Source organism: Pinus tabuliformis, chromosome 1_2, assembly GCF_031772625.1.
Source record: "Pinus tabuliformis cultivar Carrire ecotype Pingquan chromosome 1_2, CPIR1, whole genome shotgun sequence".
Taxonomy (NCBI): domain Eukaryota; kingdom Viridiplantae; phylum Streptophyta; class Pinopsida; order Pinales; family Pinaceae; genus Pinus; species Pinus tabuliformis.
In genome coordinates this window covers 1,120,164,081-1,120,189,059 of record NC_142298.1, presented here as the reverse complement: position 1 = coordinate 1,120,189,059, position 24,979 = coordinate 1,120,164,081, and the positions used below count along the sequence as shown (strand labels likewise).

The 24,979-nt window shown below is 39.5% G+C and overlaps 2 protein-coding genes across 2 annotated transcripts in view; both read right to left on the bottom strand.

The window, feature by feature from the left end:
- Nucleotides 1-3,344: 3,344 nt before the first annotated feature.
- On the bottom strand, nt 3,345-4,649 carry LOC149210068 (uncharacterized). Its single transcript, XM_089398854.1, has one exon. The coding sequence runs from the start codon at nt 4,647-4,649 to the stop codon at nt 3,345-3,347; it is 1,305 nt and encodes a 434-aa protein (XP_089254980.1).
- A 9,517-nt stretch (nt 4,650-14,166) lies between these two features.
- The window catches only part of UVR3 (DNA photolyase family protein), a 303,194-nt gene continuing 292,381 nt past the window's right edge, over nt 14,167-24,979 (bottom strand). Inside the window, exon 14 of the mRNA XM_089396602.1 lies at nt 14,167-14,667. Coding sequence (XP_089252728.1) covers nt 14,468-14,667 — 200 coding nt within the window. The 3' untranslated portion in view covers nt 14,167-14,467. The remainder of the gene's footprint in view (nt 14,668-24,979) is intronic.

The window sequence follows — 24,979 nt, the reverse complement described above, 5'->3', positions numbered from 1 at the left end:
AATCTAAATGTTATAGAATATATATTATATTCTTCTTTTATATTATATATCCTTTTTTATGTTATGTATCATATCAAATCAACTCAACTCAACATATAATATAAAATTAATACATAATATAATATATTATATTTATTATTTGATTTTCATATAGTATATTAATTACATGTTATTATATATTTTTTACATTATATATTATTTCTCTTTATGTTATATATCAAATCAACTTAACATATAATATAAAATTAATACATAATATAATATATTACATTTTTTTCCTCTGGAAAAATCAAAAATATTTCATTGATGATCAGTTTATACATGAGAGTCTGTTATTTACATGATATTTCAGTTCTTCTCTGTTGCACTACCACGCAGGGTATGCTATCCGTGTATTATCAGTGTGCTGTTCTTGCCTTCAAAATTTACAAAATAACAGTATATGTCTGTAGAGCTGTAGTCAAAATATATATAGATGCTATGGTGCTGCATGCTGATCCAGGGTTGGATACCCTGGATCTATATAAGGTCGATGGTAAAATGTATGCTCCTGTTGATTGATGGTCTCCGTGATCTCCCATATGCCTCTGTCCATCAACGCTGCCTCCTTGGAAAGTTTGTCGGCACTCCTATTATGCTCCCTGTAGATATGAGAGATGGAGATATGGTTAAAAGCTGATTTGAGATCAAGTGCTTCATGTAAAATAGTGCTGAGTGAGTGCATGTGACAATTCGCAGTGCCATTTATCCAATTAATGATGATCTGAGAGTCCCCATAAATGTTGATACTAGTGCAATGGTGTCTCAGAGCGAAGTGAAGAAGATGGCGAAGGGTAATGAGCTCAGCGAAGTTGTTTGTACCGGCTTCTAATCCTGCTTTGATCCTGTAGTGATGGTTTTCATTAGTGTGGAGGATGAAACCTCCTCCACTGCTGTGAGTGTTGGCAGCGCCATTGAAGAATGCCCATGGCAAGCTGGTGTCGATGGGAGGGGGCGGGGCAGGTTGGCGAGCTTTTGGAGGAGGAGGTTCAGGCAGTTCTCTCAGAGCAGCGATAATGCTTGCCTCCAGCATGGGCCAATGGATAGGCTTGTTCTCAAAGATGATATTGTTCCGCGATTTCCAAATTGACCAGTTTACGATGATGGGCAGATTTATCAATTTTGACCCTCTGTTATTTTTACCCCATTCGATCCATGCACCGTTGATATTCAATCCTGTCCATTCGCCTACATAATTTGTGTGTGGCTTGAGATTGCTCCATAAGGTTTTTGTAGCCCGACACTGCAGGAATAAATGATCAATGGATTCCGAGTCCGCCTTGCACAGTACGCACCAGGTGGGTCCGTGAATGGCTCGTTTCATGAGTTGGTCTCCTGTGGGAATTTTATTTCTCAATAGACACCAGCTGAATAGTTTTGATCGAGAGGAGGCGGAGAGTTTCCAAAGGTTCTTCCACCAGCTTGCACATTCTGTAGGCTTTTTGGGCTCAATGAGATGTATGTACCCGTCCTTGGGAGTATATACTCCATGATCCGCTCGGTGCCATATTAGCTCGTCCGGTCCCTCAGATATGTGAATGTGTGATTCCACTAATGCCTCCCTGTATTCGTCCCAAGTGGTATGCCATCTCTGCGGAAGGTTTAATTGATTTGCAGATTTCCATGCCTGATGGAAAATATCTGATTGATCGGGATCAGCTATCTGAGATATGACTTTTATGTTGTGAGCCGAGAGGTATGCGATGAGTTCTTGTGGGAGCGCATGTCTACCACCGCAGCCGGACCATGGGTCAAGTCCGATTCTAGCTTTGTTGCCTGCTCTGATGCGCCATACTAGATTGTCCCTGATGAGAGGGAATGAGTGTAAGAGAGCCTTCCATATCGAAGAAATGCCTGATTTGTTCCATCCCGGAAGTCTTGCCCAGTCGAGTATGGTGAGAGGCCAGATATATTTGTGGTAAGTGATCTTGGTCCATAGACTTTGAGATGTCAGAAGGGCCCATCCCATCTTACCAGCTAGTGCTTTTGCAAAAATCGAGAGCTCCTTTAAACCCCAGCCACCCCATTTCTTAGGAAGGGCGATCTTGTTCCACCCTATCCATGCAAAAGTACGTTTGTCCTGATTCCCAGCCCATAGGTATCTATTACAGAGCTGCTGCAATTTTGCTAATATGTTCCGAGGGATCCAGGCCAAAGCCATCCAAAATACAGGGGTGGCTTCTAGTACAGATCTTATGAGGATTAGTCTCCCTGCCCTGGAGAGGTATCTGAGGCTCCAGCATGATAGTCTTTTCTCTATCTTCGATACTAGCCATACCCAATCCGCGATCTTCTGACTGGTCGGCTTGAGCCAGTATCCCAAGTATTTGAGCCCCCTTTCCAGTGGCTGAGTGTTGTATGGGAATGCCATGCTAGCAGTGTGAGATTCGTTTACCGATGTGCCTGTCATGGTGATAGATGATTTTGCTCTGTTTACTTCCATTCCTGTTGCCTTGGAGAAGAGTTCAAGGATGTGAGAGAAAGTGGTAGTATCTTGTACGCTGCCATCCAGTAGTATTAGTACATCATCTACGAATAGAAGATGGGTGAGGTAGCAGATGTCGGAGATTTTTAGACCCCTAATAGATCCCTCCCGATTTGCAGTGATGAGAAGTCTGCTGAGGGCTTCGATAACCAAAAGGAAGAGTAATGGCGAGAGTGGGCAACCTTGACGAAGCCCTCTTTCAGAGTGAAAAAAATGTGAGGCGGATCCATTAATCAGGATGCTGAAAGTAGGAGAGGTGATGCATGCCATGATCCAGTTGATGAGGGTGAGAGGGAAACCCGTATGAATGAGGATCATTTTGATGTACAGCCAGCTTACCCGATCAAATGCTTTGGAGAGGTCGATTTTTAGCAAGATACATTTGAGGTGCTTGGTCCAGATAGAGTGAATAGCTTCTTGTGCCGAGCCAATGGCTTCATGAATCTGCCGGTTCTCCAGAAAAGAAAATTGATGGGGAGAGATATGTCTGGAAAGGATGGGCTTGATCCTATTAGCTATGATCTTGGAAATGATCTTGTATAGCACATTGCAGAGGGATATGGGGCGGAAATCATCAAATGAGGATGGATTATCAGATTTGGGTATAAGGGCGATGAAAGTAGAGTTGATGGCATGGTATATGCTACCAGTGGATCGGCTCTCTTCTACCACCTTAAGTATATCCTCGCCCAGGAGTTCGAAAAATGCTGCATAGAACTCGATAGTCCATCCATCCGGTCCAGGGCTTTTCTCCTTTTTGAACCATTTGATCGTACTTTCTAGTTCAGCCATCGTGACAGGAGCTTCTAAGTCTTCTGCATCATCCTCCTCGATAAACCGGGGGAAGTGACCAGCCACATTGATGATTTCTGCTAGATTTGTGCCAGCCGGATTTTTGTAAAGGTTCCTGAAGTGTGGATCTCAGGTTTGATAGCTTATTGAAGGTGTCCGCCAGGCCTCCCTCTGGCAAAGGTAGATTCCAAATGGTGTTTGCCACTTTCCTTCCCTTTGCGAAGTTGTGGAAGAATCTGGAATTTTCATCTCCCGCTTGCAGCCAGATGGCTCTACTTCGAAGTCTGATAGATTCTTCCCTCCCTTTTAGGATGATGTTCTTTTGGTTCTCCAATTCCACAAGCTTATTCTTGTCATCCTGTGATATGAACCCTAAATTTCGCTCATCCAGGAGACCCTCTAAGTCATTTTCGATCTTTGAGAGGTGCTCATCTTCTTTTTTCTTTTTCTCCTTTGCCCAATTGATCACTAGGTGTTTTAGCTCTGTAAGATTCTTTACAAAGCCCCTGGCCAACGAGGGTTCTCTGTCGATGGGGTGAGCTTTCCAGAAAGATGTGACCAAACCTGAGAAGCTTGGATCTTGTAGCCACAGATGGTTGAATTTGAAGGGGGCCTTGGGCTTCTGGTGAGGCCCAAAAATTTCCAAGGCAATGGGTTGATGATCTGAGATGCCTCCAGTGCTTACCCATTGCTTGTAAGATTGCAGCCGATGGATCAGGGGACCTTTCATCAAAAATCTATCCAACCTTCTGGCCAGTGCAGCATCTCCCGTTCTTCTGTTTCTCCAAGTGGGTTGCGGCTTCTGCACAGGGATGTCAATGAAATCATGTTGCTCCAGTAGTCTGCTTATGTAATCTGTGATGGGGTCTATCTGTGCCGCCTCTCCCCATGATTCAGTGAATCCCATGGAAAAATTCAGGTCTCCCCCTATAATGGTATGGTCGATTGATAGGAGGTTGCGGCTGAGAAGGTTTCTCCAGAAGAGTTCCCTATGGTGACAGGGCCCATAGATATTGATGATTCTCAGGGGACAGCCAAGATCACTGCAAAAGATGTCTGCACCAAGGAAACCCTGTCCACCCCAAGAAGACTCCAGCCTAATGGTTATGGGGTTATAACCTAGCGCCAGTCCTCCGGATCTTCCCATAGCATCCGAGGCAATGAAATTCCATTTGGTCCCGACAGAGGCTAGTGCTCGAATACAGTCTTCTTCAGATCCAAGGGTTTCTTGAAGAAAGATGATATCCGGGATCTCGACTTCAAAAAGTCGTTTAAGGGCTAGCTTTTTTGGGGTGCTAGCCAGGCCCCTACAATTGAAAGAGATAATCTTCATGGCGGACCAGTTTTAGGGGGGTTAGTTGCTCTAAGGACCCCTACGATGGTGGCTTGACGCCCGGCTGCGACTTCAGCACCCGCATGTCTGATGGCTTTTGTGAGGTTTGATTTACGTCCTCGGGTTGATGAGTACCCAGGATCAAAGGGAACAATACCCAGGCCCAAAGATGGAGAGGATTCCGGGCGGGGAGCACGGGGACGGAGGGAGTAAGGATGAGATGATGATGATCTGGATGAGGGGGGCGAGGGGGGCGGAGAGGGGAACGGAAGCGAGGGTTGTGCCGATGAAAGAGAGGGAGGATGGGGAATATCACACTGTACCATAGTGCATGTAGTGGAGATTTTATGCGCATATGATATATCAGATGTGATAAAGAGAGAGTTAGGGAGAGTACCTGGAACATTCACGGCCGCTGCTGCTGCCCGTGCCCTGGTCAATGGAGGCGATGGCGGAGCTTTCTGATGCTCGAGCTCACGTGGTGGCGGGACGGGAGGTACTGCATTCTGCAATGGCGATCGCTGTACTGTTGGGAGTCCACCGGTCCTCGGAGATATTGGTGCAGTTGTAGAGACCCCGCCGGCTGTCGATCGAGTTTGTTTGGGAGATCCTTCCTGGCAGGAGTTTAGTGGGCAATCCTTGTACACATGTCCTATTTGGCGGCATCTATTGCACCTGAAGGGAACCCCTTCGTAATCCAGTAACTGTGATTTACTGAAATTCCCCCATCTCAAAGTCATTTTTCCTTCTAACCCCTCCCTGGTGTCCAAATAGACCAGTATGCGAGCCATGATCTGCTTATTTGTGTCCTTGTAGGATCGATCGTGATCCAAATATGTTCCCAGTGCATTCCCTATTTTAATGAATGCTTCCTCGGACCAATATTGAATCGGAAGCCCCGGCAGGCGGACCCATTTTGGTCTAGCACCAATCTGCTCCCGATCCGGATCGAAAAGAGGGCTCCATCTTTTCAGGAGTACTGGAGCCATCTCTATATGCCAGTATTGCGCCAATACAGTGTTTGTGTGCTCCTCTTTTGCAAAATGGATGGAGAACCAGCCCCTAGGGAGTTCAATTACGTCTGGCAGCTCTGTGAACAAACCGCCCCAGATCTCTTTTGCCCATGCCTTCAGTCTGTCCGCCGAGTATGAACGCCCGCGCACATGCCCTACCAAGGTCGTGCGGGCCAGTGCCATGGTTTCTTCAAAATTTGATGGGTCGCCGAATTGTACTGTGATATCTTTCACCGTTTCCCTGACGCACTTCGTCTTCTTGGATCTCGGAGCAGTAGGGTGATCAGAGAGCGGATTTGAGCCCTCAGCCCTGGGGGAGCGGTTGATGGCCTGAGGGATTAGGGCCGACGTGCTGAAGCTGCCCGATGTCCTAATTTCAGCCGAATTCAAGGGGTTAGGCCTCTGGTCCTTCTCTACCTCGGTGGGGTTTGGGGGCGCCGAGACAGGTGAAATCCCTTTAGGGTCAGGTGGAGGTGATACAGCCGAAATTGAAGGTCCAGAGAGGCAATTCCTGCGGGGCGAGGTCGGAAAGTCGATGGTGAAGTCTTCAGGCGAGAATGATGTAAGGAGAAGGGCGGATCCAGGTGATAGCGGCGAAGCTTCAAGCGGAAGCGAGGCGCAGGATGATGGCAGCGGAACCCTAGGTGCAGCAAACTGGTCGGCGGAGTTTACGGTATCGGTAGCAGGTGGATGATTAGGATAACCGAAAATGTCGAAGCCTTCAAGGGGGTCGGCAGATTAGTCGACCAGCTCGGTCTCCTCGCGGTCCTCCATCCTGGCCAACTGTAGGTTAGTCTGGTCGCTGTCAGTAACCGAAACACCGAAACCCTAGAACCCAAACTGTGTTGTCCGTTCCGCGCTTCGCCCGATATACTGCGCTCCTGCGGCTAGATTAGCCTAAACCCTTACGGTGACTCCGCGAGACCCCCATCCTCCTCTATAATATATTACATTTATTATATTATATTATTTGATTTTCATATAGCATCTTAATTACATGTTATTATATAATTTAAATAGTATAAATTTTATAATACAAATTATAATTAATAATATATTATACAATGAAGAATTTCTGAATTTATATTTATAATTTATTTTAAGTTATTTAAGTATTGTTAATTTTAGGATAACAATGGTATGTTTTATGCTTAGAACAATTTTACTTCAATTTCTTTATTAGCCCAATATCAATATACAGTTTAGCAATCACATCAACGTGATAGTAAAATGCAGATAGAACATAAACAATAATAGTAGAAGACTAGCCAAGACAAGAGAACACAAGATATAGCACTAGCCAGGGACAAACCCCAATGTGGGAAAACCCTTGATCAATTCTTCTTATAATTCTTCAAAAGTTCGACATAGAGAGAGTACAATGTATAATATTCACTTGTCCAATCACAGTGAAAATCTTATCAGTGAAACAACAAAAATAGAAAGCCCTAACCAGAAAGTCAACGCTGGTCAACAGGGCAGATTTCTTCCTCAATTCAGTTCGATGAAACCCAGTGAACTTCGGAATCCAACAACAAACCTAATCAACCCAAAATAGTCTGAAAAATTCCAGTCAAAACTGGTCAACAAAAGTCAACCCTGTGGCCAACCCTAGTACAGTGAACGCTGGTCAAACAAGAGGTCAAATTGCCTCAGTTCTTGTGCCCAAACCTGCGGCCTGCTAGGAAAGAATTCCTCCACCCAAAATCGCACCAAAAACAAGTCAACGCATGGTCAACACAGTCAAAACAGCGTCTGAAATTTTCGGTCAAATCTGGTCAATGCTGAAATAGAAAAATCCTTCCTTGTCTTTGAACGTGTGGACAACAGCTTCTAATTTTCGTACCCAATCAAAGTAGGAGAGAGAAGATGAGTGAGTGAAGTATGTCCAAATGAGGAGGAGGCATCATGTATTTATAGGCAAAAGTTGATGATGAATATATGTGACTATGGGGCTTCTGAGCCTACATGAGTTTGCTGGCTGACCTTGACAATTTGTCCATAATCAAAATAAATTCATAACTTCATTTGAACATGTCAGAATGGGATGATCTTTAGATCAATCTTACACTTCTCAGAGATAGGAATCCAAAAAAAATATGAGTTGCCTCATATGAGCTGTCCAATGTGAATTTTGGCCCTAGTTGCTAAATTTAACAAGTATAAAGTGCAAATGCAATGACAATGAATTTTTCTTGAAAAGCTTACTTTTATATATAGTCACATCACTAATTTTTTTATTATTAATTTTAATTTGGTACAACTTTTCAATTGAATTTAATCATGGTTATATGCAATGTGGTGCAAAAAGTGAATTGCAAATTCATAATTCTTATTTTATTATTATCTATTATTTTCCTTAGGAGGTCCATTTTGTTGAGAAATTTAAGGAAATGAGATTAAATCACTATTATATTGATTTCTCTTTTCTTTTGATAGATACTTGTGATTTCTTAATTAAGCTCTTCTTCTTATAATTATTATTTCTTTGTTCATCAAACAACTATCGAAACCATAAAAACAAGGAGACACCAAATGTAGGCACTCAACCAGGGAAAAACCCCTATGGGGGGAAGCCCAGTCAAGAATTATTCCTTCAGTAGATTCAAAACAAGATGAGATAACCAGAACCATTGAATTTACCCCTCCATCCATCAAACTAAACAAATAGGGCTACAACCTTTCTTATTTTGCAACAGTGGTCTTTGCCTTCGACTTGCAACATTAACCTTTGTTTTGTGATGGCAACTTCGACCTGTAACAATTGGTAACTTCGGTCTATAGCATACTTTGACCTGCAACTAAGGGTACCTTTGGTCCTGTAACTTCGCTACTCTGTAATCCATCGAACTCCCTCTAATTGGGACGAGTTTACTTGGGTATTTATAGTTGTTTCTATCTATAATTGAGCCGACATGAATAGTTAACAGACCGACTTGTAGACAGGGTCAATTTAAGAGATTTTGAGGCCGTTCTATTCATGGATGGAGGATTCATCATGACCAAAATAAATGATCCCAAGAAGGGTTTACATAATAAATTTGACTCAAAAATTCCTAGGGAACTCAATGGGTGCTTTGACCTATAGACCATTGACCCAAGCATGAAAAACATGCTTTAATAAGTCAAATTAATAATAATAATAATTTCTTTTGACAAATATATTACATCATGACTCATGTACAATTGGAAGACCAACACTAGTTACATTCTTCAACACTCCCTTTCAACTAGGGAGGTATTCATAATTACATACATATGAAGGTACATGGAAGATCTCAAAATGAAATGAACTATGAAGAGTTCTAGCTCATGCAATGCTACGAACTAAATACATGACCAGGGTATTCTATCCGGGTGGGACTGAGATGGACTCGCAAGCTTTCAACCACTATATGTACCATCAGACATGCTCTACCATAAACCCAGGGATCTAGGTGCGTATCCAAAGTTGGAGCTCCATGACCAACGCCACCCTCTCTCTTCAGGATCTAGGCATCAACACATAGGTTGGCTAGATTTCCTCGCAAACATCTTTCCATTAGATGCTTCATCTCTCCCTATCAACTAAAATCAAATATATCCATTTGACCAAGCATGCTTCTAGACTGACCAACCTTTTTATGGAGAGATTTACCTATACGAACACAAACCCCAATCAACAATAAACTTTCAAATATATGTATATATATATAAGTAAACACAAACCTTTAGGGTCCTCAATCATCTTGATGTTGCTTTCATCATCAAGCTATTCATATATAATTTGTCGAAAGCTTTCTTCTTCTTTCATTTCTTCAACAACACCAAATACATCCTCAAATTTGCAACTTTATGAAACATGAATATCTATCTGTAGTTATTTCATTCATTCTTTCTTCAAGGTATTCATCATGACTGTCATAATATGCCCTCCCTCTCAACTAGAGAGATGTACTTTTTCTTTTAACAGACTCCCTCTTAACTTAAGGAGATCAACTACTTCCTTCTTATAACATCAGAGAAACTTTCAATGCTTTAAAAACATCATGGTCATCATCATCATTCTTACAACTTCCTTTATTTATCATGCTTAGCAACATCATCAAGTCATCTTTACTTATGAATATCTTCATCATCCTGAAGAATACGTACCTGCAATAGTTCAACAACAAGTACAACCAAGTAAAGTATAAAAAAGCATGAAGTCAACTATATCATGTCATCATAATGGAAGCATTAAAAGTTAAAACATTTAAGCTTTAGACATCAAGTTCCTAAATGGTGTTAGGATCATAAACCGCAAGAGACACATCCTATGATATACTAGACTTCAACTTCTTGCTAGGGTTTTGTCATAAACCCTAGACTTCATCTTTGAGATATTTCAACAATTCCATAATAATATTATACATCTAGAGTTTCAATATTGTGCATTTAGGACTTCATGATAGACTTTACTAGGGTTTTTGTTATATACCCTAGATACAACAATAATCAAGTTAGCATACTAGCATATGCATATCTAGGGTTCTATTATCATGTACTAGAAACTCATATCAATACTTAGATAAACCCTAGAAAAATACATCAATGTTAGATATACAACAATTTTAATCAAGTTAGGGTTTTGATTGAGCAGAAGAATACATTCCAAGGATTTCATTCCTAGGACCTCCTTTTAGTCATTGCAAGGATTTTGTCTATAAACCTTAATTCACCAAAACCTAAAAGCCTAAGGTTTCAATTCATTAGCAATAAACCCTAAATTATCTAAGATTTTGGTTTATTACTAGGACATTAACAACAAACCCTAAAAGACTAGGATTTTGTCATAATAATACCAAACCCCTAAATATTACGAGAATAGACTTTTCATCATTGGTTCTTTATTAACAACTCTAAGAGGACCAGGGTTTCAATATTATTGTCAACATATCCTAAGAATTTCACTGTACACACCCTAAGTAGACTAGGGTTTCATCGACATACCCTTAGGTTAAGGTTTTACAATGAACCCTAAAGGTTAGTGTTTCATAAATAAAGTTGATAATATGACGAGGGTAGATTTAATCAAGAAATTAATCACCCCATCAAGAATCCTTATGATTTGAAAACCTAAATATGAGAGAGTTAGTAATGTATAGTAAATAATCATACATTGTTTGTGTGAGGCAGACTAGTTATAGATTATGTGAACTTTGAATGTGCCTTGAGTTGCTCCTTTTACAAACTTAGTAGGGTTTCCTTATTGAAGGATTTCCTCTACAACAAAACTTCTTTTCCTCTACAACAAAACTTCTTACAAGTCTTTTTATCATTTTCAAGATTCATCATAAGATCAACATATCTAGCTAAACTTTTGCTTTCCTCACTATGTACGTGCATCATTTAAGTACTACCAAAATACACAAGTGTAGAAGCATATTTATGATGTGAAACCTATAGAGAGGGAGAATACCAAATTTTAAGTCTAAGTTTCTATTCGAAACATCAGTTATAGAGTCCAAATTTTGCCATCATTTTATTCTAGACTACCTTCGAATACTTAAGACCAAACTAGGGTTTCTATGGGGTTAAATACTAACAAATTTTTAAATGCCAACAACCTTCAATAATATGAAGATTTCAAACCCTAAAAAAAAATCCCAAAATCCTAATTTATTTTTAAGTTAGATTCTGAATGAATAAGGTAATTATACATACCTCAAAAATTACTTACCTTGGTCTTCCAAGATCTGCCGCAAGTGCTTCTTTCAAGATGCTATGAACTACTCATGCTGATTTTTGACAGCAAAACCAGTCCCAAGATGCTAAAAGCTTTTGCTTGAAATCTTGAAAAACATGTTGTTAGATTGAAGCATAAAGAACAAAAATAATACTTACTTGACTTTGACTGATGAAAGACTGACTAAACAAGTTATTTTACTGTTTAGGAATTGATCTCCTTGACATTATTAGAAGAGGCTCGTTCAAAGGCTAATATACATTGCTCCTTTTTGATGGATTTTTCTTTCACTTTCTTTGATAGGATTGATACTTATTTCCTAAGGAATGCAAATTCTTTTCAACAAATAGATCAAACACTGTGATCCTTTGAGTTCGGCTTTTATGTTACTGTTTGAGGCTTGAAACTCTATATATAGTTGCATAGCTTTCCGTCCATTTTGCATAGATCCCTTGGCTTCTTTGATTTAGAAGACTGTAACTTTGTCACAGTTATTTCTAAGACTCTAAACAATTGTAACTATGCACTGAACTTCGTCTTAAGAATATGACTTGGTATAAACTATTAGCTTTAAGGATGTTATTTGGCTTCAATTTAAGTATTATTTTGTGGTTCAGATCTGTGGACTAATTGCAGATATATAGATTCATATTCATGCCCATAATTCAGATGGAGTTAACATGGTGAATTCAAACCCTTTCAATAGAGATTTCAGTCCTTGTTTTACATACTCAGAACTGCACTCTTCTTACCAGGATATACAGCCTTTCTTGGGCTAGAGGACTAACTTCTTGATCCCTTAAAACATAGCCTTTTAAAATGTTCAACAACTCGCTCTATTTGCTAAGGAATTTGGTCTTATCACTGTAATTAGGGCTTCTAGATAAGCCCAAAATTTGGATCTTCCTTTTCTAAGAGCCCAACCCTGAGTAAAGGACTACCTTTGCTTATCTTGTATGCCTTTGTGATGTCCTTCCTTCCCTTGTGTACGTGAACCAAGCTCTGATACCATGTTGAGAAATCTAGGGCAATGAGATCAGATCTTTATTATATTGATTTCTCTTTTCTTTTGATAGATGCTTGTGATTTCTTAAATAGGTTCTTCTTTTTCTTATAGTTATTATTTCTTTGTTCATCAAATAACTATCAAAAGCATAAAAACAAGGAGACACCAAATGTGGGCACTCAACTAGGGCAAAACCCCCATATAGGGGAAACCCAGTCAATAACTCTTCCTTCTGTAGATTCAAATCAAGATGAGATAACCAAGACCATTAACTTTACCGTTACAATCTATTTTTTTCTGGAACAATAGTCTTTGTCCTCACCCTGCAACATTAGCCTTCATTCTACAATGGCAACTTTGACCTGTAAAAATAGGTAACTTTGGTCTATAGCATACTTTGACATGTAACTGTGGGTAACTTTGGTCTTGTAACTTCGCTGCTCTGTAATCCATCAAACTTCCTCCAATTGGGACGAGTTTAATTGGGTATTTATAGTTGTTTCTGTCTATTATTGAGCTGGCATGAATAGTTGATAGACCGACTTGTAGATAGGGTCAATTTAAGAGCTTTTGAGGCCGGCTTGAGCTGTTACTGGATGGAGGGTTCATCATGACCAAAAAAAATGTTCCCCAGAAGGGTTCATATAATAAATTTGACTCCAAAATTCCTAGGGCACTCAATGGGTGCTTTGACCTATAGATCATTGACCCAAGCATGAAACCCATGCTTTAATAAGTCAAATTAATAATAATAATAAATTCTTTTGACAGATATATTCCATCATGACTCAAGTAAAATTATGAAGACTGACACTAGCTACATTCTTCAACACATTTTTGACCTCAAAATTTCTCTCATGAGTGGCAAAAGGCCAAAACAATAATACCAACACATTTTTGACCTCAAAATTTCTCTCATGAGTGGCAAAAGGCCAAAACAATAATACCAACCTTTAGCAAATACTTATAATTTTGGTTAATAAAGGATTTTATTAGATCCACTAGTGGAAGATTATGCCTGCAGCTATGCATCTAAGGTTGTTAAGCTTGAAAATCAAACGTCACCTCATGAATATAATAATTTGAGTCCATGATATGAATAAAGTCCACTTAATAATCAATAATCAGGCCAGATTGTATATTGAGATTGTATATTGAGATTACCAAAGGTGTGCTCCAAGGCTATGAGAAGAGTGCTAAATGATGTCTCCAAGCTACATAAACATATTGAGTCGTTGAATAATTTGAATTTTCAGAAATCTAGAGTTAAGGAGCAGTAAAGCCATAGAGATGTTACAAAATAATTTGAATTTTGAGAAATCTGCAGTTTAAGGTACAAGAAAGTCCAATAAACCCCTCCAATCCAAGTTCCATTTAAAATGAGATGACCCAAAAACACTCATTGAGATAGAAGACACCATTTCAACCATGGAAACTTCATTTTTAGAATAAAAGGAACTTTCAACAGCAAAATCCTTCTAGGAAGGATAAAGCTCATTATGTAATATAATTGAATTTGATTATTAACAAAAATATATTACATTATAGTTATAAACTCAACAAAATCATTTACTAAATTTGCATTTTAGCAGGCTAAGATGTAGTATCCTTTAAAGCATAAGTTGAAAACATATATTTATACATTATGCTCCCCCAAGAGCTTATAACAAAAGAAAGAAGTGCATAGTTTCGACATCAGCATTATGAAAAAAAAACCGAAGATTGTTTCTTACTTCTTTCTGTAATTATACATAATTCATGTATATTCCATCAACATGTAAATATAATAGATTGCCCATTGAAGAATATTAATATACCAAATTAAATAAAGTTTGAAACAATTTTTCCCATATCTTTTATAGCTGTGTCTAATATCCAATCTATCAAGTTGCATCAAAAGAGCATAACAGATAATATTAAAAAATACGACTACTTCCTTACCAATGGATATAAAGGAAGCAGAACATATTATATTAAAAAATATGATTGCTTCCCTCAAAACTCAACCGATTGTTGCGCATATACTCTATATTGATTAGAAGTAAAATTATTCTCAAGGCATCCTCGTTAGTGTTCACTTATTACTGGGTACTCAATAAGATGTCAATTTCTTTTGTCGTAGCTTCTTTGGGGTTTGTTTAATTACATCATCGATATTTCTCCTATAGCTGGAATTTTTCTTTACACGTTGTAATTGCACTTGACTAATCTCAGCCTTAACTCCTTTGTTCAGTGCATACGCTGCTGCAATCTTTTCCTTACAGTTCTTGCTTGCGTCCAGATGAGATACCACTGTAAAATGGAAGTAAAATCATTATCGAGTTTCTCAATATTTTACCCCCAACAATTTGTAACCAACCAAAACAAGCCTTTCATTGGAAACATATGTTCATGACACATATTATTGGAGACATCAGAATTTAAGACCATTTACAGGTGCTTATAATGACAGTTGAAGGCAAATAGTCGTGGTACTATATTTTAATTTAAGATACACATCTTTGTTCATATGCATCAAGGTCTTTATATCATCCAAATATCAAATAAAGGCTGACCTGCTTTGCCGACTTCTTAGAGAACCATCTCAGATCCTAAAAAGCATTCTTGGTGCCCCAACTTCGGATAAAAATGCAAAATTCATAAAAAGTTACAAAGACCAAAATCCAAGTTTTGAATCAAGAAGCATTAATCAGAAAGCTCCAAGGTTATCTAAGATCATTTTTATGCAAACCAAGGCTAGAGAATAAGGGAATAATGTAGTGTTATTATAAGATTGGAGGCATTTTAGTGGCTTAGCATTGTAAGGCATTTCAATTAGATAAATGGTTCCAACATCGTGAATAAGAACGCTGTTGATTTGGGGTAGCATCGGATGTGCTCTAGCCATGAAAATTTGTGGAAAGACTAAGGCACATGAGATCTCCAATACCCAGAAGGGTTTGGGCAGATTCTAAACAGTTTGGGAGATAGTAAAATAATTAATATTTTTAATGGAGTTCTTAAGTCTAAACTTAGGGAAAATAAAATATTAATGTGAATTAATATAAAACCGTGTTAGAATGGTCCAAAAGTCATGGATCAAGTCAGATCTATCTTAGTCGTTGATTAAAGACTTAATCTCGATCGTTGATTTGTCAATGAGAAAAGTATAAGAACAGGTTTGAGGGTCACTTGGAGAACACACCAAGAGATCAAGATGTTGACTTTCTGGGGCTGGGTTTGCTGAAAAGGTTGAGAGAGTGATCAAAGTTGTAGTTGAAGGGCAGTGAATACAGAAGCAGAGAGGCAGAGATAGCACTGGGAGGATCAACGCAATAGCTGGAGAGAGGGATGCAAAACCAGCCAAGGGTTCAGGTAGAGCCAGCCAGGGCTCACGTAGAGGCAGCTAGGAGCTGCGCAGTGCCTCAGAGGGCCAGAGGACTGACACCGGGCCTCTAGAGGCTGATGCAGGCCAAGCGAGAGTGACACTGGGCTAACGCTGGGCCAGAGAAAGGATGACGTAGTCCCTAGACGCTGACGCTGAGGTTTCGTGGGGCAGATTGGAGTTGTGGAGCTGTCAGAGTGTTTATTCGAGGTTTCAGCCAGAATATCTGCTTATGAGTAGAGAGGTACTATTGCTGAGATTTTTCTTTGTTGGGTGAGCTGGATTTGACACCCAAATTGTATTCTGAAATTGCTTAATAAATCAAACCCTCAAATCGCTACACCGGTTTTCCCGCATTGGGTTTTTTCAGAGGCATTAGTCCAAAAACAACGGTGTCACTTGTGTGCTTGTTTCTATTTCCTTCAATTGATGATTTGTAATGTGTTGAGCATGCACTTGTATTTTTTTCCGGTATTTACATGGTAAATAACTTGTTAATTATCAGAACAAGTAGGTAGAAATAAATCAGATAGTACATAAAGGGTTTCTAACGGGTTAGACTTAGAAATTCCAACAAACACTAATCATAGATATATGATCTTTGGGAGAATGGTTTCAAGTTTGCACATAAAGACACTGGGAGATTCAGAGATACACAATCCTTATTCTATCATTATTACAGTCTATTAATGTGCTAGATGAACCTTCAGTGAATGAGGGTTGATGGAATATGATGCAATCCTCCTCTTGGAAGGATAATTTGTTCTGAAGAGGATGTATTTCATATAAGACAGTTGCTGCAATTCATGCCTTGAAAGCTACATAACACCTTTACTTTTTGTTTGAAATAATGCTTTTTATATTATGAAAATTAATATCAACAAAGCTTAAAGGGCATCGCTGATTATTATCAACGATGGAACGGCGTCAGTGTATGCCCTAGTTGAAATACTCTGTCTCATTAGACAAGAAAAAGCCCAGTAAACACTTTGAACAAGAACAGAACATTATGTAGTTGTTGATGCCCTAAAATAATCAACAATAAATTCAAGACCAATGAGGCATATACAGAAGATCATTATATAGTATGAAAGAACAATAAATTGACAATAATAATATCACATTGTTTCATCGTATTAAGGCTATCTGTCACAACTCTATCGGAATCATAACATGAAGAACATGTGTTCCCCAAATTTTTCATAAGCTTAACTTTATAAAGTATCATTTGCCATTAAATTTAGTATTTTACTATCTACTAATAAATATAAGTACAATGCCATTAACAATAGAAAACGGGTACATTATGTGTACCTTTTAAACGAATTATACACAATCGTCATAAAAAATTCTCGGAGGCTGGAATGAGTGGAATGAGTTTCAGGTGAAGCCAAATGACATTAGTGTAGGTGCCAGGTATATGCTAAGTTTGGACTCTAGAGGTTGAGGAAAGTGTTATGGCAAGGATGGGCAGTACTATCAAGGTACTCTAGCAAGGTCTGGAAGCATAGTGAGATCCATAACTTGGAGCACAAGATATTCATGGTTTTATCACCCCCTAGCCATAACTCTATTCACCATTATTGTCACATAATGTTATGTGTTAGTTTTTATAGCATTGGAGATGTTCTAGTCTCGAAACTTCGTGAAGAGGCTAAAGCATAAGAATACTTGATAACCCAGATATCGTTGTGGAAATTCCACCTAGAAATGTCTCAATTAGATTATTAACCAATTTTTTAAATATTTTCAAAGTCTAAACTTACAAAATCTGGTCAATTAATTAGTATTAATTGAGAAAGGTGAGAATTATCTTGAAACTCACATGGATCGACTAGGAATAATCTCATCCATTGATTAAGGTTTAACCTTGGTTGTCAGAGTCCCATAGTGAAATTATAAGGAGTCGATGGGTAGATGAAGAAACACACTTGTGACACTTGAAGATCGATTTCTCTAGAGAACAACAACAGTTGTCGGAAAAGTTTATGCTAGAGAAGGGGCCAGGGATAGTGAGTTCAAAAGACCTTTTCCAATTTCGAAGAGTCAGAAAGAGGAGGCCGAGATTTTCTCCAAGAGGCTACATAGAGCCTCAAGAGGGCAATTCAATCCAACTAAAGAGGAAGACGTTTTTAGTTCCAAAGGCCAGGAAAGTTTTCCATAGGGTCGGAGAAGCATTTTCTCAGTCAGCAGTAGGCAAGACAGCTACATTAGCAGTCGATTTAGGCAATGCGTTTGGTAGGTAGCGCTAGAGTGACGCAAGGCTTGCGCAAATCACTTGGACAGCGAGCCTTTCAGAGGTTAGACAATGTCGGGTGTTATGAATATAATTCATATAAAAATAATAAATATAAATATAAATATAAATATAATAATAATAAATAATAATTAATTAATTAATGGTTAGTTAGTTACTAATGAAGAGGGATGTCTTAGAGACATGACCATTAATGAAACGACACCTGCCTAGGTATATAAGCAGGCCCTCATTCTCAATTGAAAATATATCATATCAATTCTTATACAGTATTCAATATACAATTACATGTGTTACTATGGACATTTACGTCTTTGAAGTATTTTAAAGATTTGTGTTGCGTATATGACAGTTACATCGGGATTGCTTGGGGAGAGGGTAAAATCCCTGAGATAATTTTTGCTAATATTTCTCTTGGATAGATTCGCTAGTTTGGCGATATTTATTGTACTCAAAAATTTTCAATGCTGCTTAATAATAAAAACCCTCAGCTGTTGCACTGATTTTCCCAAGTTGGGTTTTTTCGGGGACTTATGTCCAAAGATAATAGTATCATACTTTTTTGTGTGTGCCAATATTTTCTCAGTTTCCATTTTACTTTCGCAATATCTTTATTTGTGAAGGTTGCGGTGTGATTAATTCGTTGTTGTTGTAGCAATAAATTGCTTAATTAATTATTAGTTAGAAGAATTAATTCTAGTTGTTGCAATAGAATTTTAGCAGTGAAATTTTCGCATGGTATCGAAGTGATTTTGATTAGACGAGGAAACTCAAAAGTAGAGGAAGAAAACCATTATTTAGAGGGAGCAGTAAGATGAATTTCTGGGGGTTGCACAAAGTCTAAGCTAGGTAGTACGAATTGTTGGGCAATTCGATTTTTCAGTGCAGGTTGGCATAAAATTTTGGCTTGCCAGTTCGAGTGATTTCAATAGGCAAAGGGGGCAACAACTCAGTAATTTTCGCTAGGCAGAGCTAGCAATCGAGCAAGTGAAAGAGGGAGATTTCCATCCCAGTTTTTGAGTTTCGCAGATTTTGCATCTTTCCAGAGATGGTCATATGAGATTGCCAGAGGAGGCCATGCTAGTTAGCCAAAATGGAGATCTAGGAAGCAGATCGACTTCTAGTTGCCAAAAATAGGTACTAGAGGAAGTGTGAGTTGTCTAGTGAGAATCGCAAAGCGAAGAAAGGTCTCAGTAAGGAACAAGACTCAAAAGGAGATAGTGGGTCACCATATCTAAGAGAAGTATGAGACTCAACTGTGCGAGAATGGGCAAGATCAATTAGATCAGTTCCATATTGTTACAGCAGGACCATCACCTTTTTGACAAGGGCGCACAATATTCAGTAGCAGGATTCAGTGTTAGCAGAACTAGTTGCAGCTAGTGCATGTGAGACAATTGCAGAACTAGTTGCAGTGACACAGGCAATGCGAATTGCCTAGTTGCAGTGACATGGGCAGTGCGAATTGCCAAGTATGCAGGAGCAATTCCAACTAGAAGATTCCCAACGCAGAGCTTCGCAGTCTAGTTTCGAGTGCAAGAGGACAACACAAGTTTCCAAGAGAGAGTAGAGAGATTTTCCATAGGGAGATCGAGACTTAGAGGTTGTCTAGCTTCAGAGGGAGTAACCTATGGAAGCTAATGCTTCAAGATCTGAGGAGACCAAACTCATTATTGCAGTAGTTGTGACAGCAGTGCAGAGATAGCAACAGAGTTGTAGCAACAACAATATGAGTAGACTAGAGTTCAGAGTTGTGTGGAGGTATGGGCAGGGTCCATTGAGGTGTCTTCCTCATCAATCATTACCTTGATACGGGGTCCCATAGTATTCAGTAGCAGGATGGATCAGTGTTAGTTGATGCGGTCAGATTCTAGAGTGATAATTGCAAACTAGTAGTAGTCAGTCGCTGAGTGCAGAAGCAGTGTTGGCAGCAATGCATAGTCAACAACAACGCAGATTCTCACTGTTGCTTAATAATAAAAACCCTCAGCTACTGCACCGGTTTTCTCAAGTTGGTTTTTCCGAGGACTTTTGTCCAAAAATAACTGTCATAATTTTGTGTGTGCCAATATTTTCTTAGTTTCCAGTTTAGCTTCCGCAGTATTTTTATTTGTGAATATTGTAGTGTGATTAATTTGTTGTTGCCATAACAATAAATTGCTTAATTAATTATTAGATAGAAGAATTAATCCCAGTTTCTGCAATAGAATTTGCATAGTGAAATTTTCACATTATGCGCTTAGGAAATCATGGTTTTAGCCAGCCTTAGGACCATGGCCTATCATGGATGGATTAACCTCATACATGCTTTATGCCTGCATGTTCGTTCATCACAATTTGTGGCAAAATGATTGTGCCTTCTGTGCAATTTCGTGAATCATCACTCAACGCTCTCAGATTAAAGCCCTTCTTCTGTTGATTGGCATATGGTTTGCTCTTTACCCAACTTTTGTTTCACTCAATTTATTCATACAAGGTCACTATGGTGTCCAATTTGGGTTTTTTTTTTTTTTGGTCTACCCTCTACTCACTGAAAACAATTTTGTGGAATCATCTCCAACCTACTATGGACAATTACATTCCCATTCTCATTTGGGAAGTGCCTAAATCTACAAGAAGAGAGAGGAATGGATTGTAAGGTCCCACTCCCCCAACCAAAGGAGGAACCATAGGGATATGGAAGTGTGGTCATTTGCTGGCTTTGGACAGAGAAGATTAAAGCAACAAGGATATTGAAGAGGTCTTTAAGAAGGTTTTTCTCGCCTATTTTGCAACCCGCAACAAACTCATGCATTTTTCTTCAAGTGAGCTCACTTAGAAGAGACATAAGACGAGGTTGCTAAGCTTGGAAGACAAGAACACTTCATATTTTTGTTTATAGGACCCCATGAATACCCAAGGTAGGTGAAACATGCTCTAGACCACTCACTCTTGAGACGATGTGGCATGCCATAACATTTGTAGACTACAATCTAGATGAGTAGAAGAAGCTTAATTGCCAATGGCAGTCACTGTTAGGAAGAAGATCTCTAGTTAGTTTGTTTCATCCATTCATGTCCACCAGAAATGCCATTTTCTTTCTATGTCTCCTTCCCAAAAAGAAAAGAAGAAATATGGATATAATGCACTAGTTATATCCTGTCAGGCCAGGAGGTGACTCCTCAAATGTGATTGTGTTTATTCATTTAGATTGTTCATAGTTATATACATGAGGGAGTGACTCTTGGGTTTCACCTCCCGATGACTCTTCCTTTTCCATTATTTATTATTTACATTATTTACAAATGTTCACCAAATCCCCATGATTAGGTGTCAACATTTTCCCCCCTTAATCTGAAGGGATGTTGGTGAGTCCAAGCATTGTTCTGAATATTTCAAGCTTTTCTCTTCCCAGCGCTTTAGTGAAGATGTCTGCAATCTGCTCATTGCGTAGATGGATTGTCTTGGTCTCAACATGATGTCGAATAAGATCGTATTTTGTATTGATGTGCTTCGTTCGATCATGGAAGTTTGGGTTCTTGGCCAACTTTATCGCAGAGGTGTTGTCAATCATGAGTGGAGTTGAATGTACTTCTTTCACTTGCAAATCTTCCAAAATTTTCCTAAGCCACACAATTTCTTTTGTTGCCTTAGCTACTGCCACATATTTTTCCTATATTATGGAATCTGCTGGAATTGATTTTTTGCGTGATCTCTAAGAGATAGCCCCTGATCCAAGGCTCATAGCATAACCAGAAGTAGATACCCCAGTTTCTTTGTCTCCATCAAACTCTGAATCATCTCTAAGAAGATGATAGATGAGGTCAGTTGAAGACATGCTGCTTCAACTGATTCTGCAAGGTGACTCCTTCACCTATCGTTGTTCTACATTTCATCATCATGTTGCACCCATCATCACTATGATGCATCTCATCACGCTTCATTAATCATGATTGTACCCATCACTATACTGCATTATGTGCCATTGATGCACCATGTTGCCATACTGACCTATGTGTTGGCTGCACCTTGCTTTCTTGTTGTCCCTTGCTTGCTTGTTGTCCCTAGCATGCTTATTGTCCTTAGCATGCTTGTTGTCCTTAACATGCTTGTTCTTGCATGCTAGTTGTCCCTTGCATGCTAGTTGTACCAATACATGCTTGCTGCACTAAGTATCATGTTGTTGTCCCAATATTAGTTGTTGTCCCTTGCATGCTTGCTGTAACATTGCATGCTTGGTGTACTTGCTGCTAAGTACCATACAGCTGTCCAAATGTTAGTTAGTTGTCCCTTGCATGGTGCTCTCCTTCGGAGACAGATGCTCCGACTGAAACCCCAGATAAACACTCCAACAACTCCCCAACTCCAATCTACCCTAGCGTCAGCCTCTAAGGATTGTGTCGGCCTTTCCTGCCCTCTCCATCAGCTTTCCCGGTAGTTCTAGCAGTTCCCGACAGATCTGGCTATTCCCGGTAGTTCCAACTTCTGCCCTCTACGTCAGCTTTCTCGGCAGTTTTGGATTCTGCCCTCTATGTCAGCTTTCCTGACTGTTCTGGCAATTCCCAACAGTTACGATAGTTCCGACTTCTACCCTCTACGTCAACTTTCCCGGTTGTTCTGGCAATTCCCGACAGTTCCCGTTGTTCCCGGCGGTTCCGACTTCTGCCCTCTACGTCAGCTTTCTAATGTCTAAGGCAGTGTCTCATGTCTATCTTTTGGAGCAATCATCGAATACGAGATTCCTCAATAATCGAATCCCCCCTCTGGTTGTCACAGAGAATCACAGTGGTATTCATCATGCGTACAAACAGGTCACTGAAGAGCTTCCACAACTAGGCAGCTTCATACAAGATCATACTCGTAGCTATGTATTCGGTCTCGGCGGTGCTTATAGCAACTAACTTCTACTTCCTGCTCATACATGATATCGAAGTAGAAGCCAAAGAGAACTAGCGCTAAGAAGTTCTCTAATGATCCTCCACACTGCCTGACCAATCAACATTCGAATAATCATGCAGCTTCATATTTTTCACAATGTATCTCAATCCATGAGAGATTGTGCCCCGAAGATATATCAGAAGATTCTTGGCACCAATCCAGTGAGGCTCAACCAAATATGAGCTCACCATGCTAACTGCAAAACATATGTCCGGACGGAAGTTCACCAAGAACATCAATGCAAATGACTTTATGAAATTCAAGGCATTTCCCAAACTTGGTCCGGCATCATCACCATATAACTTCTGAAAGTTAAGATCCTCGAGGTAGTCACGGGCTTGCTGTTTACCATTCCACATCTGGAATCCAACTCCCTCTTACTTCTACAAGTGAGAGGGTCTGCACCTGTTTGAAAAGGTCATCCTCAGAAGGTGCTGGTATAAGAGTTCTATCATCCACAACCTTCAAACAATGGTTTGGATTGGCTTCACTCTTGGTGAATCTCAGCTTCATCTGATAGCTATCAATCCTCTCATACTACGCCTGGGGAGTTTTGCTTCAAGCCATAGAGGGCTTTCTTCCACCTGCATACATGAGATTCCTGATCATGAATCTCAACCCTGTCAGGTTGTTCCAAACCTATGGACCTGCTACATGAGGGAATGGTCCCTTTGTAATATTTTCCTTCGATACGTCTAAGACATGTACTTTCATGCTCTTTTTGAATTCAGACATCCCTATCACCATCTAATTCACAGGCCTCCGATGCTATGTGTCAATGGACATGGTCCCCAATGGACTTCCTGCAACTTGATACAACCCTGAACTCAAAAACATCTTTGAAAATTCTATTTTCAAACATGTACCTTTCCATCGATGAGTGTCGCCCTGTAACCTTTGACTTCCATTGCCGAAATGGACACCAGGTTCTTCTTGTGATCAGTTACATAAAAGAGATTCTGTAAATGAATAGAGTTACCCTCATTCAATTGAGAGGTAACATTTCCTACACCCTTTCCAGGATAGGTGGCATTGGCTCCAAATATAATCCCACGATTGTTTCCATCTCTACCATATTAGAGAGTGCACACTTGTATCCGATGAAGTGCCTTGAAGCACTACAATCAACAAGCCAGATTCCCAAAGAATCTGAAGGAGAGGGCCAATACAAGATAATGCTTCTGTATCTTATCAAAAACATTTGATTCTTCATACTTGGGGTTCCTTGCTTTCTTTGAAGAGTCGGCCATTTCCTTGATGACCTGCATTACTTGTCATTCAATGATTGGGAATCAATGATTGACGACCTGCATTACTTGTCATAAGATGTCCCTAGAATGATTGTTATCTTCATCAAGAGATGTGTCTCTCCCATTCGAACACTCCTTCGCATAACAGCCAAACTTATTGCAACCAAGGCATTTGCCTTTCCTTCCACCCTTAGATCAAAACTTCCCAATGAAGTGATCTTTTGGTAGGCCATCAAAAACTTCCACTGCGCCATTCTGATAATATTCTCTGCTTCGACTTCACCCTAGGTGAATTTGAAGAGGGATGAGGAATCCACTGATCCTTTTGTCCTTTCCCGACTGTCTCCGGTGATTGCTCTTTCACTCTTGCTTGGGCATTGCCTTGACCTCAGCTCTGATACCATGTTAATTTTAGGTATTTTCTATGCTTAGAGCAATTTATTTCAATTTTCACAGTTAGCTCAATATCTTTTCCAGATTAGCAATCACATGAGCTTTAAAGTAAACTGCAGATAGAATATAAACATAAATTGCAGAAGACAAGCCAAGACAAGAAGACACAAGATGTGACGCTAGTGAGGGACAAACCCCAATGTGGAGAAACCCTTGATCAATTGTTCTTATATGTTCTTCAATAGTTCAGTAGAGAGAGAGAGAGAGTACATTTACAACAGAAGTCAACACTTTGACTTATCTAGATAAGAACATAGATCATCTCTAAGAAGATGATACATGAGATCAATTGAAGACATGTTGCTTCAACTGATTCTCCAAGGTGACTCCTTCACCTATCATTGTGTTGCATTTCCTCATCAT

Coding starts and splice junctions, on each gene's coding strand:
- LOC149210068 (XM_089398854.1), bottom strand. CDS start 4,649: ATGAAGATTATCTCTTTCAATTGTAGGGGCCTGGCTAGCACCCCAAAA.